The sequence below is a fragment of the Bemisia tabaci genome, chromosome 7, assembly GCF_918797505.1.
Source record: "Bemisia tabaci chromosome 7, PGI_BMITA_v3".
Taxonomy (NCBI): Eukaryota; Metazoa; Arthropoda; class Insecta; order Hemiptera; family Aleyrodidae; genus Bemisia; species Bemisia tabaci.
This window is the reverse complement of record NC_092799.1, coordinates 2,234,975-2,251,654: the sequence shown is the minus strand read 5'-3', so window position 1 is coordinate 2,251,654 and position 16,680 is coordinate 2,234,975. Positions and strand designations below refer to the sequence as shown.

The 16,680-nt window shown below is 40.9% G+C and overlaps 1 protein-coding gene across 2 annotated transcripts; it reads right to left on the bottom strand.

The window, feature by feature from the left end:
- Positions 1-142: 142 nt before the first annotated feature.
- On the bottom strand, positions 143-15,723 carry cer (crammer). Of its 2 annotated transcripts, XM_072302624.1 has the most exons (4): positions 15,562-15,718; positions 7,873-7,966; positions 2,612-2,843; positions 143-1,099 (listed from the first exon to the last, which is right to left on the bottom strand). In XM_072302624.1, exons 2-4 carry the CDS (start codon positions 7,921-7,923, stop codon positions 1,047-1,049), a joined length of 336 nt encoding a protein of 111 aa, XP_072158725.1. In that variant the 5' UTR covers positions 7,924-7,966; positions 15,562-15,718; the 3' UTR covers positions 143-1,046. The 2 variants fall into 2 exon arrangements, with proteins under 2 accessions (XP_072158725.1, XP_072158726.1); XM_072302625.1 differs by lacking the exon at positions 7,873-7,966 and having other exon boundaries at positions 15,562-15,723.
- Between the last annotated feature and the right edge of the window lie 957 nt (positions 15,724-16,680).

Here is a 16,680-nt window from a genome sequence, read left to right as displayed (position 1 = left end):
TTTGGGCTCTGTTCTCATTTTTCCCAATCATCATTTTATACACTCACCTTTGCCGAGAACTATTTCCCATTTGCTGTAAAACACATAAGCAGAGAAATTGAAGGGGAACCTCAGGTTGAAAAGTAGTGCCAATAAGTCAACGTATTGTCTGTTGGTTTTATTAAAGTTTTGTTCGAACAGCTAACTATTCTAGCTCTCCTGCAGGTTTATTGCCTGCAACAAAATTGAAGGCAAATTTTACGTAAACATTTATTACCAATTGGTGTATGCACTGTTTATTGGTTTAATGAAAATGTATGGAGCAAGACAAGTTTGTTGCTTGAATTCTTGCTTCTTGCCTATGCAGCAAAATTGGAGACGAACTCAATTTTTTACCCAGCTTAATTTTAACTTTAATTTTTCTCTCCAGTCAAAAAATTCTTATGAGCCTTCTTAAGCTCAAAAATGATAATTCTGCTAAAATTTCTCCAAGAAGTACGTATATTTTCAAAGCAATCTTTAGATCATGGAACTGTCATATCACTCCATATATACATACAGGCTCCTGAATTAGCAGGTCTCGCACCTCCACTGCGGATGTAAGCCTGATCGGAAGGAAATCTAAATAAATACGCTGATCTTGAGTCAGAACACTTGGTGTATTGATGTTGATTCAGAGTCTGACAGTTTCATTTTAAACCAATAAAATCAAGTCAAGCAGGCATTTCGTTACCTTCTATAATCAAGATAAATACTTTACATACTGTACATTTTTGCATCTAGTTCATATACACAGAAACTGGACTCTTCTTCTTTCTCACTTTTCAAATGTGCTGGCAAAAACTTTCGTACTCCATACCTACTTCCCCTGAGTAATGACAAAAGCCACTGCGAATCAATTCAGAAATCTACCATTAGAAAGAAAGAGGAAAAAAAGGAAATGACGGCAGGTTTCATCCATGATCATATGTTTAATATTACAGCAGTAGTGAATTGCGCGACAGAGAAACGATTTCGGAAGTTCGAGGATGTCCTTAACAGCCGCAGCATCTCGGACGAGAGGCGTCTTAAAGCGCATATTCGTCAGGAACAAATCCTGTATGGCGATACATTTCCTCCTCTGAAATTCGAAAAATTAAGATTTTTTGAGAACCAGCCGAGTAGAAAGTAGCCCTGCATTTGTAAAATTCTCGAGTTGAATTTTCGGTACGATTAGATAGCGTTAAGAGAATCATCATAGGTCATCATATTATGCCTTTTTATAAAGGAAGTAACCGGTCAGCTGAATAGTAAACCGATGTAGTACTGCTGTTATTAGAAGCATACACACTGTTCAAAATAATAATATTCTGTTTTTATATTGAAAAATAGTCGAGTCGATCAACTCATCATCGGGTTAAATGAGAGCACTGCTTAAAGGCAACTAAAGTGAAAATAGAGTCAAATTAACTCAATTTCATCTTCAATATGGGAACAGAATAATTGGTCACTTTGACCCTACTGCACACTGATACAAAACCCTGTTGAATTTACGCATGGCAGTCGGATATTGATAATGAAACTCCCATACCATATTTCTCGTTTGCTATGTTCAACAATTTCCACTTCTGTTTCTTTAAAGGAGATCTAATCAACATCATCGCACGGAGTTTCCTCAGAATTTTCAAACAGAGAAGAAAAATCTTGGAAGTTTTTCAAAATTGGACGTATTTATGCTAAAAGGAACCATGTGCATAAGTTTTTCGTATAACATAGTTCCTTTTGGCATAAATAGTCCAATTGACGTTAAATAGTTCTCTTTTCAAAAATAATGTATGGTAGGAAGTCTGCAACGAGAAGTCTTGCAAAGCGAAATATGTGCGTTAAAAGTTTCGCCGTCGATAAGAATTGGCGGATCCAGCGAATTGGCAACATTGTGTGTCTCCATTTAAACCTATGGAAATGTATCGATTCTTAGAGGGGGGCCAGGTGCTCCGTCAAGAATCGATTATTCAACATAGGTTTAAATGTAGGAATCTCGGTGTTACCAAATTGCTGGATCCGCCTATTTCGATAAGTCTGCGTCTGTCTGACGGTTTTTCGTGTTGGAGAAAATTGCTAGATGTCTTCTTCAAAAGAACCCAAGTTCCAATTTGACATAATTATTGATTAAGAAACATCAAGCTACCCAAGTAGCAGTGACCGCGATAAACAGCGATTTTATTGGTTGGTTATCGCGATTATATCGGTGGCAATATATCGAGATATTACCGCATTAAAAATTGCAATATATGGCGATTGAATCGCAACTTTTGGTTCGATATAATCGTGATCGATTTTCGTCGATAAAATCAAGATTAAATCGTTATTTATCGCGATTTTTATTTCGAAAATATCGCGATACATTGCGTCGGGCGATAAAAGCGCAACTTTATCGCGATAAGATTGAGGATAATCGCTTAGATGTTCATGATTTTGGCGATTTTATCGCCGATAAAATCGCGAATAAAATCGCAATATAGCGATTTTTCCGTTGAGAAATGCTACTTGGGTACAAACCATAAATATAGTATTTCAAACTACATGTAGATGAGAAAAACCCTTAGGTGTTTCAAATTGAATTGGCGATTGGAAAAAATAAGGTGATGCTTACTAGTGAGGTCGGCGTATTTTGTGATTCCGTATTTGTTCCTTTCCATCGCCTGATCGTTCCATATTTGAATTTGATTTATATTATCGCTGAAAACATGAAACCTGTACTCATCCTCTTCAGGAGTTTTGTAATTCTTCTTGAATGCTGATTTGTACTCATCCCACTTCTCTTTGAGCACTGCCTCGCTTCTGAGATCCAAATCCTCCACAGGATCTTTCATATCGGCGACGATCTAAACACAAGGGGCATAAATTCATTCTTACGGAGTTCTATATCTTAAGGTATCACACAGCAATGCTCTCAAAATTTTTTTGTGGAATTGATTTGAATTATCATTTGAAAAATTGAAGCCAAATGTTCATATTCCACAGAACTTTCATTACGGTATGTTAGTTTTTACTTGCTGATTTAAACGCACCGCACTCCTCCCTTCTCACAGGATCTGTATATTCGGAGAGCCAAGATTTCCAGTACAAATAGCTAGTATCTAAAGTAATTTAATAATTTTAAGACCTTTGGATTCCATTTGAAATAAGGAACCAGTATATGTGGCCCATTTTAGAGACAACACGCATGACATTGGTTTCCCTATGCAGATCAGGGTCGGACTGGCTCACATCTCAGGGCGGAGACCCTTAGCCGGCTAAAGGGGCGTGAAGTGATATCCCTCCCCCCCTCTGACGTGAAAGTCGGTCCAGAAATTTCTGGCAAATCAGCACATCCTTACGCTTTTTTCAGGTTCAAAGTTTATTAGGTAATTACACAGAGCAAAACTAGCAAAATTGAACACTTTTCAGTAACCGGGAGACTTGCGACATGGAAAAAAAATATACCTAATATAAAAGCTATAGGTACCAGACGCACTCATGCATCATTCTTTCCAGAAGAATGGAGCCAGAGCTTGAAAATTATAATACTGCTTTTAAAAACTAGAAGTCAGAAAATGATGTACGAGGGCTGTCCCAAAAGAAACCGGACTTTTCTCATAGAAGGCGAACCGAGTGTCGTACCTATTGAAGTTTTCTTGGGCTTGTTTGAAAGCTGATAAGCTACTGAAGATGCTTGTTTTTACAGAATGCAAAAATTCGTCTTGGTAAGGAAACTACACGCTTTGGAATAAAGGAAAGTCCAACTCGAGTTGCGATTTTTGTCTTTATTTCAAGAAAATTTTAGATACAACTTAAAAAAACCCAGGTTTTAAGTTAAAAACTTCGTTGCTCTCTTATTCAAATGCTTAAAAATAAGGAAATTAAAATTTTAAGCAGCTTACGCTAAGTCATCACCTATCCCCTTCAAAATACTCGCCAGCTTTGTCGATGCATTTTTTTCCACCGTTCTTCAACCGGGAGAAACAATGTCGGAAATCCTCAGATTTGAATGATCGCAATTCCTACAAGGTGTTCTCTTGAATTTCCGGAATGGTTTGAAAACGTCGACCTTTCAAGGTAGATTTAAGTCGTGGAAATAAGAAAAAATCACACGGAGCCAGGTCAGGTCACCTTGAAGGAATTGCGATCATTCATACCTGATGATTTCCAACAGTGTTTCTCCTAGTTGAAGAAACGGTGGAAAAAAATGCATCGACAAAGCTGGCGAGTATTTTGGAGGGGATAGGTGATGACTTGGTGTAAGCTGCTTAAAATGTTAATTTCCTTATTTTTAAACATTTGAATAAGAGAGCAACGAAGTTTTTAACTTAAAACCTGGGTTTATTTAAGTTGTATCTAAATTTTTCTTGAAATGAAGACAAAAATCGCAACTCGAGTTTGACTTTCCTTTATTCCAAAGCGTGTAGTTTCCTTACCAAGACGATTTTTTGCATTCTGTAAAAACAAGCATCTTCAGTAGCTTATCAGCTTTCAAACAAGCCCAAGAAAACTTCATTACGACACTCGGTGCGCCTTCTATGAGAAAAGTCCGGTTTCTTTTGGGGCAGCCCTCGTATTGTTTTTGGGTTCATAAACCCCACAATATGTACGTCAAAAAGTTCCTCTCAACCTCATCGAAAAATAAAACATTCAATCTAGAAAGTACAACGTGAAGTTTTGAAGGAGAGACAAGGTGTTCAGTAAAAAACGTAAAAATAAAGAGATAGAAATACATTTAGATTAAATGCACCAGAGATCTATAGCAGGCTGCAGGAGGTCCCATTCAGCAATCATTTTATTGGCAATGACAATATATTAGGACGTACCCGAACATTATAAGCCTAATTTTGCAAGATTAAACTAAACTAAATTTTATTAAAATTCACTGACTGATAGTGAATGACTTCTTTTGGCTCCCCTCTTGAATCCACAGTTTTTGGCGAACAAGGTGCAGTCATATTTTAATGATATTTTCATTAACCCTTAGATGCTGAGGCCCGGTCAAATTGACTGGAGACTTGTTTAAGAAAACGCCACGCGAGTTGTGAGGGACCGCGGTATATACGAGCCGTATATGTAAGGTCTATAAATATTTGTGCATTAAAACAAGAATCAAACCTCAAATTGAAAAAAGATTAAAAAATTGAGGAACAACCGAGTCGAGACATAATCGTGCATTTTAAATATTTCTCTCGAATCTGAGTGACACCTCACTAGCAGCATAGAAAGGAGCATTGCGAGTTCACGCACAGCGCCACCGCGCCTTCAATTTTGCAGATGCAACACGGACATCCATCATGTACGAATAGTTGTATCTCTGCGCCGTCATCAATGCGCCTCCTTTTACTTTGCTCTATTTCCATACTGTGTTTGTTTCAGTTTGTCTTATTTGTATTTTTAGCGGTGCCTTAAAGACTGTATGAGCAACATAGCCGTAAATAGGAGAGCCGTAATAATCGAGTTTCTTAACTTTTCTCAGGACACTTCATTGGCAGCATAAAGCGGAGCTGCTGAACATCGCGAATGCACAGCTCGCGCCATCGCGCCTTCAATTTTGAAGATGCAACACAGACATTCACCGAGCACGAATAGTTGTATCTCTGCGCCGTCTTTCCGTTTGCTCTATTTCCATATTGTGTTAGTTTCGTTTGTCTCATCTGTAGTGGTGCTTCAAGGGCTACGTCAGCAACACAGCCGAAAATAGGATGTGCTTTCATCAATTATCATTTTGAAAAGAAAAACAGATGTTAGAGGTCTCTGAAGCTATCAAAAGGGCGCACGTCTAAAAATTGACTGTACTACCTCTTCTGAGAGAGTGACATATGGCAGATGAGGAAGGGGGGGGGGGGGGGGTGATTAAAGCGTCCTTGTGTTACCAAAAAGGTAAAAATTTCGAAGGAAAGAATTTTTTACCTTCTTCTTCGAACTTTTATGAATACCTAGTTATTTTGACACTTGACAAAAGTTCGAGAGCTAGTCTGATTTCCTCACTTAATGACGCTATCCTGTTTTCGAAAACTATAAGCAAGAGTAACCAATTTTTTGCGTAATAGCGAAATCTAAAATCGTAAAGCGCAAACCAAAACATCAATTTTCCAGCATTTTTTTAGGCCCAGGCGCCTCTGGGCACTTATTTCCGGATTATTGTTCCAGGACATCCATTCACCACTATCATGCGTACGAAGACCTTTCTTTACTCTTACTCTCTCTTCTCCCGTTCATTTTTTAATTTTCCGCATTTTTTCTCGGTCATTATTTTTTCTCTCATTTTATTTTGCTATTGTGGCAGAGGAGCGCGTCTTCGATGCGTCAGGGGGCGTATATCTACATACATAAGAGTCGCTCTCACAGCGCTCTCCGGCGCTCTGCGACGCCTAACCGCCACAAAGCTCGGTCCTCCCACAGGTCATCAGGGAGTTGGTATTCCCTCATCTCATCCTTAACCCCCTGTCGCCAACCATTCACCGGGCGTCCCCTACGTCCCCAGGGGGCGTATCTGCCAATGGCAAATTGGCTTTATGGCCAGTTCGACTCTAATTCAGATATGTGCTTTTATGGGAAAGCCAGAGATGGTGGTTCCTCGTTGCAAAATGTAATCCAATAATACTTCTACAGTTTCAAGTAGAATATCTATAGTTTATAAAGGAATGAAACGTGCTTGAAAAAAAATACAGTTCATGTGAAAGAAAAAGGAACTGTACAGAGAGAAAGCTCTCTGTCCCACTCGGAAAACTGGGAAGAGAATCTCCCCTAACTTTCGTGAAAGATTAAACCGTGTGACATTTAAACTCACAGCTTTGACATTCATCGAATAGGTGGTCTGAAGACGATGTAGGCGATTCATTCCTCAACCGATGATCGTGGGACAAAGGCCACGAATTGGGAGCTGCGGCAAAGAGAATTGACACAGGGATCACAGTTTTAGGTATCCTCTGCTACAGGGAGTACCTCAAACTGTGATCGATGGTTCCCGCGTGGTGTAGGTATCTTTGTTCTGCGTGGTTGGCAAATGCTATCCCCGGACGAGAGAACGTGCATTTTTGCTCTGCGCGGTTGGCAGTAACCAGGGGTGCTAGAGTACCTTCTTCAGCACCCCAGAAATTCTCCCGCGTGAATCAATGGGTCTCGGAAGGACTCCTGTAGGAGCCTGAAATCCTGCATGCCCTGGTAAAAATTGGCGATAAGAGCTGCGTTTCAAAATACCATAGGAAGTTTTATAGCCGGATAAAGGGAGGCTATAGAAAATCATATAGCTGGCTGTAGAATGCGGAGAAAATCATACGGCTCGGCTATACGAAGCGATAAAAAATTATGCAGCCGGGCTATGGTACCTATCGCTGGGCTTTACACTTTATCGCCTGGCTGTTGCTTTTTCGCCATCGATTATAAAAGGCTATAAGAAATTGTGTAGAAATTCGTGTGCTTTGGAAATCATTAAGTTTGATACGGAACCACCTTAATATTTACAAAACACACATTATATTTTCCTTTAATACATATTTTTTTTCATCAATTAAAATGAGAATAATCCATACAGGATGTGCAAACATTTCAAAATCATGAGTTGAATAACGCTGACTCCGTCAGATTAAATATTATAGCCTAACACAAAGCGGAGCGGCGACGCACTGGCGCCTACAAACCTAACAGGGATACTTCACGCATTGCGCAACGCGTGAAGTATCCCTGTTGGGTTTGTAGGCGCCAATGCGCGTTTCGCGCTGGCTATTAGGGGGCTCCTGAAATTGTTCACGATGGTCTATGTTTGCAGCAGTTAAAGTATTTAAGGAGGTGAAGACAAAAAATGTTGATTGAACATCATACTGCGTTCATTCTGATACAAAATAAAAACCGAGTAAGTTTTACCACCCATGGAACTACTTATGCACTCACCATTGTAATCGTGAGAGTTGAAATTATCGCTATGTAGGTTGTATAGGCCATCTGCGAACAGTTTATTGCAGCGTAGACTACTGTTTTACAACACCTATTTAACAAATTTAGAGATTAAATCAAATCCTATACAAACATATTTTCTTCAGAAATTGAATGAAATGAAGGAAATAAGTGAGGGAGATTTTTGCGCTCTTATGGTTCGCGCTCCCACAGTTGCATTCCCAGGGCGTGCGCGAGTTCGTCTCATGACGGGTCTGATTTTTTGCCGGTGAATTTGGAATTTTCGAAGGGTAGAGATTCGATCGACATGGATCGATCAAAAAACAAAAACGTGAACCTATCCACGATTAATTGAAGAGACCCAGCGTTGATTCGGTGGACCCAAATCGATCGAACACCAAAAACTCGAACCGCCATCGAAAACGATTTGATCGACAAATCCGCGAATCGATCGAAACAAGAATAACCCGTAAATACGAGGGCCATCCAAAAAGTAAGGTTCCCTACCTTGTATCTTCCGAACGAAAAGAGATAAATCAAATCGGCAAATAGACACATATTAGACGTACTCTACGCTTTAAAATATGCCCAAGGTTTTGAAAATCGGTCTAGGGGTTCGCGAGAAAACTTAATTTTACTGAGACAACCTCCTGTCGCCGCGTGCCCACCTCCGGGGTCAGGATACACAGAGAGTCAATTATTTCAGACTCGGGCGTTCGCCTCTAAACATCAAATCAAAAAGGAATTTAAAAGTTTTCATTGAGTAGGCCTTAACTTACTTTTTGACGTAGTCTTCACATCTTTGTTGACATTTCTGGTATCATTACAGCAGCTTCTTGATGCCGTCCGCGTAAAAGCTCTCGTCATGGCTCCGGAACTAGTCATTGACAGCGATCTGCACTTCCAAATCAGTTGCTTTGCGTCGGGAAATTTTCCCCCAATCCTCCATACTCTCTTAATTTAGTCTTATGTGACTTTCATCTGTTCCCGAGCGGAAAAACTTCCACAATGAAAAGCGATTGCCAACCGATTCAGAGGTACAGATTGCTGTCAATGACTGGTTTCGGAGCCAAGGCGATATCTTTTACGCGGACGACAACAATAAACTGCTGTAATGAAACCAGAAATGTCAAAAAAGATGTGGAGACTACGTCAAAAAGTAAGTTAAGACCTACTCAATGAAAACTTTTTAATTCCTTTTGATGTGATGTTTAGAGGCGAATGCCCGAGTCTACTCTCCGCGTATCCTGACCCCGGAGGTGGGCACGCGGCGACAGGAGGTTGTCTCAGTAAAATTAAGTTTTCTCGCGAACCTTTTAACCGATTTTTAAAAAACTTGGGTTTATTTTAAAGCTTAGAGTATGTCTAATATGTTTCTGTTTACTGATTTGATTTATCTCTTTTCGTTCGGAAGATACATGGTAGGGAACCTTACTTTTTGGATGACCTTCGTACCTTTATCGACAGCACCGAGAATCGACCGAAGAGGTGTCGATTGGTTCACATTTGTGTCTATCGATCATCGACCGATCCAGATACTCCAAACGAAGGGGGGGGGGCGGAGAGGGGTCTGGGGGGCTTTCGCGGAAAATTTCCAAAATTTGTATCCATTTAATATGCAGTTTGGGTCAATTTCGTCATGAACTATTACCAATTGTAAGCGTCTTCCCTTCTTTCTTTCTTCCTTCTTTCTTCCTCTTTTTTTCTGGCAAACGGAAGGGGAGGGGGTGGTGGATTCACGCCCTCCACGTCTCCTCTCCCCCTCCCTTGCAGGGACACCTCCCCCCCTGCGGTGCCGATCGAATCGCTATCGATAGATTCATGTCGATCGAGTTCCATTTCGAGAAAATGTCGACAGAAATAGTCGCGTAGAAAGATTGCAACAGAGTGAAGCACTTGTCGTGTTAGTTGTTTGAAACGGCAGTATGAGTTTGTTAACCCTTATTTTTATTTGGAGAAACGACGAAGAGGATAGCTCGCTCTGCTGCTGGCTGGTTGTAGCTGGACTTGAGGCGTCTGCCGCTAGAGGGCGGTAGGATGAACGGCTGGATGAGAGTGTTGAGAGACGAGAGTCCGATGGAGCAAGTGGCGCCAAAGAGATCAAACGATTCCCAGAAGGCTGTTGGCATGGAACCTTAACAGACCTCCTATTTTTAACATGAATTTCTAACGCTAATAATTTACTTTCTTTGCGTGAAAAATACACTTCTGGCACGGTTTGACAGGTGAGGTAAATAATTAAAAGTATTTTTACAAACTTTGTCGGATATTTAAGTAACTTCTTATCGGATCATGGCGCCTTTAATCATTCTTTTTTTCTTGTGCTCTTGTCGGAGAGCGGCAAAAGACCAAGCTCACTTGATTTATACCGATGAATATTTATTTGATTCACGCCGATCAGGGGTTGTGATTTTGATTCATCCTTCTTCTTACGAGACGGTGCTAATTTCGGAGGGGGAGGGGGAGGAGGAGACGAAGGAAAAAGTAGAACGATTTTTAATTTTCTCCAAGGTTGCGCATACTTTGCTCTTCAAGTAAATTATTCAATAAAACAGCGTTGGAGAGTCCATCATTCCACGTGCATGCTCAAGAGCCCACTTTCACAGTGCTCCCCAGCGCTCTGCAGCACGCAATCGCCACAGTGTCTCTGTCCTCCCGCAACCCTGTAGGGAGTTGGAGCTCCCACATTTCAGTTATAACCCTCTGTTGCCATCCTTTTAGTGGGCGTCACCATCGTCTACTCCCAAGAGGTACCCGACCAAGCATCTTCTTTGATGGCCTCTCCTCCATCGCATCCTGTTAACATGGCGACATCAGACATGCTGTTCGGTCTTTACGTCGATTTACGATGTCATTTTCGACTTCCATGAGCCGAGACACTCGATCATTACGGGGTTTACGGACAGTAGGTCTACAAGAAAAAGGGCTACAAAAAAAGGGCTACCTTTTTTGGTCTACAGTCAAAATGTCTACATGAAAATTCCTATTAAAATAGTGTCTATAGTAAAATATGTCTGCGGTATTAAAATGTCTTTGGTTTGACTGCCTACTCCAAAAAGTCAAACATTTCAAAGTACGTCTTTATGTCATCTGATAAAAATCTCATTTGAAAGTGTATCCCCAAAGACAGGACGAGGCTGCGGATGCTGCAGAAGCTGATGCGTCAAAATTGTCAGTCACATTTCGCGAATTATTGACCCTATAAATATCAACATGTATATTTTATTTATCGTTTTATTTTATAAATATATTTTATATATTTTTAGTGGCCAACATAAATATTTTGACATTTTTTAAGTGGGCAAACAAACCGTAGACATTTTAATAGCGTAGACATATTTGAATGTGGACAAAATTTCAGTAGGCATTTTAATGTAGACGTTTTGACAGTAGACTAAAAAAGGTAGCCCTTTTTTCTGTAGACATACTGTCTGCATACCCATTACGGACCAAATCTTTTTTAAAAATCCTCGCTGACCAGAGCCGGATTAGCACTCAGGGACCGGGGGTGCTCGTCATGAGGGGCTCCATAACCTAACATTGAAGGGCCCCACGCGGTCAAAATTCCAGTCTTAGGGCCTCTTTAAATCCGTCTTTCAGACTTCAAAGACCACTACATAATCTAGAATAAAACAAAGATCGCTCAAGGGGGCCCGGAGGGTGCCATAGCACCCTGACACATCAGCTAACCTGGCCACAATGCTGACTTCCTCTAGAAATCCATCTATTTTGCCCTCGGCATGTCCCGTGTCCGTTTCTTCAGCTGTCCAACTTTGCGTCCATATGTTAAAATACTTTTTACTACAACGTTCTAAATTCACCTCTTGTTCTCTTTCGAAGATCGACTTGGATGATCCTAGAGGACTCCATTTACTATCGTATAGCTTTTCTTCCTAGGATGTGTCGCTCCTTAGTGGCTTGATCTATCCTTCCACCTTGTGTTTCCCGTACACTCAGGTGTTGTCCTCATCCTCCGCCCAGCCTTTGATTTTCTACTCATCTTCCAACCACTTAAAGTCAGTCCACGTGAATATTTGTAAAATGATAACCCAGGATTTTGGGTTGCACAAGTTTTAGAGCCATGTCATACTTTTATGTCATCAAGGAACACTGAAAATTCCATCTAGTTTCATTCTATTACCCTATGCGAGCAATGGACCACTAGACAAGGTACGAATTTAAGCGATTTGATACATGTTTCTTAACCAGAATTTCATGTAGAACACGATTCACACAACGAAAATTACTGAAACCAACTCCTAACGAAGATATTAACGTTTTTATTTCACATTGGTTACGAGGAATTTGAACTACCCGCTCACAAGGAACTCAAAGCTCTAAGTCAAATCGCGCACTACAACGGTTTCAGCAAGCTTCTCAATCGAGCAATGTTCATTTCCCACCATGTATTGTTAAAACTATCAGCAATGTGCTATAGCTGAGCCAAAGCGTCAAGATTGAGGTTGGCAGATTTTTATATCGCAGAGACTGTCATGATATAACGTTTAGCGCACGATGTGAATTACGTAGAGCATTGAGTTTTCATGAGCGGGTGGTTTGAATTCACGCATCAAGAATCATTAAATATCTTCGTAAGGAGTTGATTTCGGTAATTTTCGTTGTGCGCATCGTGTTCTACGTTAAATTTTGGTGTAGAAACATGTATCAGAATGCTGAAATTCGTACCTTGTCTAGTGGTCCATTGACAAATTTGGGGTGGATTCAGCAGCATAACTTTGGAAATGGGTCTTTAGAAGGGATTAAAATCATTTATCACGTCAAAAAATACAAAATACGAAAGAAAACATACTGCGCGCTTTGTGCATTTTAGGATTACTACCTCAAAGTTTCTCCAAATCATTGGATTCTTTCTTCCGTATTCTGGCGTACTTTTTGCCAAGGTTAATCATTGTAATCCCTTGCAAGGGTCCATTTCCCAATTCATATTGCTGAACACTCAAGGTCGACAAAAACTGTCGGTTTTCATGATGCCAAGTTAGGATCTCCTTGATTCTCCGGCCTTTGATCACAGTGCATACACCATACACTGCCGTGCTAGCTAAGGAAGAACACCGTATAAACATTCGGGAGTTGCCAGATTTCCCTTGATAAAACCTGTATTTTTGACAAAATTCATGCATATTTTTCCTTGAAATTTTCAGATATTATAGATTAAATTGTGTACAAAATTTTCTGAAAATCTGAGAACATAATATTCACAGTTTTCCCACACTGGAAAAAAAAAAACACATAGGATCTAGAGTCCAGACTCTTGAAAACATTGACAAGAAAAAATACTCTTGATTCAATCGGATTTTTGCTTGAATCAAAACAAAATCCGCTTAAATTAAGAGGCTATTGGTTTTTGATTTAAGCTAGATTCTGATTCAATCAAGAGTACTTTTTCTTGTCGATGTTTTTAAGAGTCTGGACTCTAGATCCAACGTGTTTTTTCCTCCAGTGCAGTAATTTCGGTTTTTGTCGGAGGAAACTTGGCAACATCTGAAGGCTCATATGGCTTTTCTCTTTAGCACGGCTGTATAGGGTTTTTTTTTTTTTTTTTTTAAAAAAAACTGGAACTGTTCAAGAAACGACCATGAACACGATCCCTAGTGATTTTCAAGTTGGATAATTTGGAATTCAATTCTATGTAAAGCAATATATCTATTTTAAACAACTAGGGAGCACGTCCCTTGAACGCTTCGCAGTTCAACCTATCCAAGTGCTTCGCATCTCTGGCGTCACGCGTTCCGCGTCACTCTAATCATTTATATCATAGAGTATGGTGTGATAATATGTATGTACTTTTACAATTTTGTGGCCGTCGGTGAACCACCGGCGCTGGCGCAAATTTCCCGGCGGGTTTTTAATTATTTTACGCTTGCGAGCGGATCCGCCGGGTGCCGGCAACGGGGAAAAAGTTCAAAGTCATTAACACATGGGGCTATAATCGATCAATCTCTCTGCACTTGAAGAAATGGGCCTGAAGGAAGCAAGAGACCTGCGGTGACGCTACTCAGAGCCCGGGGGCGGGGGGAGGCCCCCCCCCCGCCCCTCGGGCGCGAACCGCCGGGTTTTAAATAGACGCGCCGCGTCGCCCTCGCGTCGCGACGCTGTCGTGCGACGTTGCCGGATTTCGCGGCGAATTTAGTTGTTTCCGTGCGACGGAGCGCCCGGTCGCGGATGAGTGGCAGCCGTGGATGCGGGTCTAAAATTGACAAAATTCTAAAACTTCCACGAGGCGACTTTTTGAGTCGCTTTGCCTGGGCGCTGAGCTTCGGATCCGGCGAGACGGGAGCGAAGCATCGTGAAAACAAAATTTCGGCCCGAGTAACTCAATTTTACGGTTGAACGAACCAAACTACCCTCCGAATAACCTTAGTTTTTGGTAAAATCGAATACGCATGTAAAGCAATCTGTATGACTGGCAAAAACTCAAAGTTACCCGAACCAAAATTTAGTTCCGATGATTGAAAACTTCGATAACCCAGGCTGAAAATGTTAATGTATCTTTGCGAGCTGAAATTGTTCTCTCTGCGAATGTCCTCGAGGCTCTTGCACTGATGATGATAAAATTTGCAGATCGGAAGTATTGACATCATACAATTTCAAAATTGTCTATCGTGCTCTAAAAAAGAAGGAACCAAGTTTTTTTTGTGGAAAATGAAGGAGTCGAACTTCGTTCACTGGTAATAAAACTTTGGTTCCTGTGGTATGTTGGTGTTATCAGTCCAAGTAACCAAAGTTTTCTCAAACCGAACCTAGACTCTTGTATTTTATCGAGGATACCGATTAATTTGACTATAAAGCGCAACTTGAGTAAGTGAAAACCTCGCGCGGCAACTCGAGTCAAAACATTTTAGGCTTTGATTAGAATGTAGCCATCTCATTACATTAACTCTAGTTTTTTATGGCTGTGTGGAGCCTTTTGTCTAATTGCTATTTTTTATTTTAATTTCTATTTTACACAAATTCGATTCATTCATTTTTACCGAGTAAAATGATTTGACTAAAAATTCTCAGATTCACTTTCCTTAAACTCTTTCTGTAATCCAAATGTTTTCTTATGAATCTCTATGTTTCTTAGAATTTCCAATCATTGTGGTGTGACTATTTAAAAATCAGTATAAAAATCCGGGAACAACTGCTAATGAGCAATGAGCTCTTTCCCTCAGTGGCGTAGCGTGAATTGCGATATGTCGAATGTTATGCCATTTAAACCTATGGGAAAGGAACGATGAACAGGGTGTTTACAGCGAACATTTTAATAATCGATTCTTTACCATAAGTTTAAATGGCATAACAATCGATACATTGCAATTCGCGCCACGCTACTGCCTTCCCTCTATTTCGGTTATGCTCTGCCAAACTCCCCTCGTTTTATTCATTAATTTTACGGTTTGATGTGGCTATAGCATGCTTCTCGTTCCTTAATAGGTTATTTGGACTTCATTTTGCAGTTAGAAACTAAAATTTCTGCCTCCTCCGTAAAAACACTTATGTGTATGGGAAAACTAATGACACATACGTTGTTATGAAACTGGATCAGACGTTGTAGTTCCGAATTGCAAAATGATCCACCTATCCCAGTTATTGATCCATTCCATGTGGTCGTAAGGAAACACATTGAGACTTATCACACACAGATATAAGAGGAGCGTTCACATGGGTTCCGCGGATCTTTACCTGTATCTCGATCTTCCGTTGCAACTCCTATTTAACTTACTAATCTACTTAACTACAGTACTTAGTGTGTTGTGCTACGTCACGCATTGTCGCGAAGAGCTCTGAGAATGGTTCAAACAAGAAGGCTACGTCACAAAAAAGCACTAGAGTAATTTTCTAGCTGTCAGGAGAGACGAATTAACGGAGATCTAAATTGCCTGATGACAGAAAAAATGAGAAATTAACTAAAATATACCTAGTGTCTCGGAGAGAAGGGGAAGATAAGAATACGTTGAGCGATCAATGGCGAGGCGTGAATGATCAATCATCGATATTTCCCCGTTTGAAGCTATGGTATAGAATCGATTATTCAGGTGCTCGTTACAGACACCCTGATTATCGATCTTTTTCCATACGGCTAATGACAGATCAGTCGATATATCGCAAAGCACGCCACGCCACTGTGAGCGATGACGCCTGAAATTAATTTATGTGATGCACTGACGGTCAAAATACAAAAACGCAGATGTTAGTTGCGGTATTTCAAAATTTGCGTTCTTTCTTCGGTAGTTCTAGGCGCAGAGATACAACTATTCGTACACGATGGATGTCCGTGTTGCATCTGCAAAATTGAAGGCGCGATGGCGCCAGGCGTGAACTCGCAATGCTCATTGCTCGTTCTATGCTGCCGGTGAGGTGTCGCTCAGATTCGAGAGAAAAATTTAAAAAAACCGGCGCTCCGCTTCGCTCCGCGCCGGTTTTTGGGGGGGCTTCGCCCCCCCAAGCCCCCCCGGGACGCGCGCTTCGCGCGCGTTTTTTAGTTTGAGTATCCGGCCTCAGTTGTTGTGTCTGTTAAGTGACCCGCGCATCCACCGCGGGAAGAGTGTATTTTCCGAAGGGAGGGGCGGGGCCAAGCTTGAATGACGATGAATAAATCTCCATAACCCACTGTGCGACCACATTGCCGTCTTATCCACCAATTTTCAGTTCGTGACCCACTGTGCGACAACAATGCTGTCTTGTCCACCAATTTTCAGTTCGTGACCCATTGTACGACAACATTGCCGTCTTATCCACCAATTTTCAGTTCGTGACCCACTGTGCGACAACATTGCCGTCTTGTCCACCAATTTTCAGTTC

Bases quoted from the DNA above. Each gene is read 5' to 3' on its own strand.
- cer (XM_072302624.1), bottom strand. From the start codon at position 7,923: ATGGCCTATACAACCTACATAGCGATAATTTCAACTCTCACGATTACA. The intron at 2,844-7,872 runs GTGAGTGCATAA...CCTTGTGTTTAG, and splicing joins CAACTCTCACGATTACAATG to ATCGTCGCCGATATGAAAGA. The intron at 1,100-2,611 runs GTAAGCATCACC...TTCGAATTTCAG, and splicing joins AAAATACGCCGACCTCACTA to AGGAGGAAATGTATCGCCAT.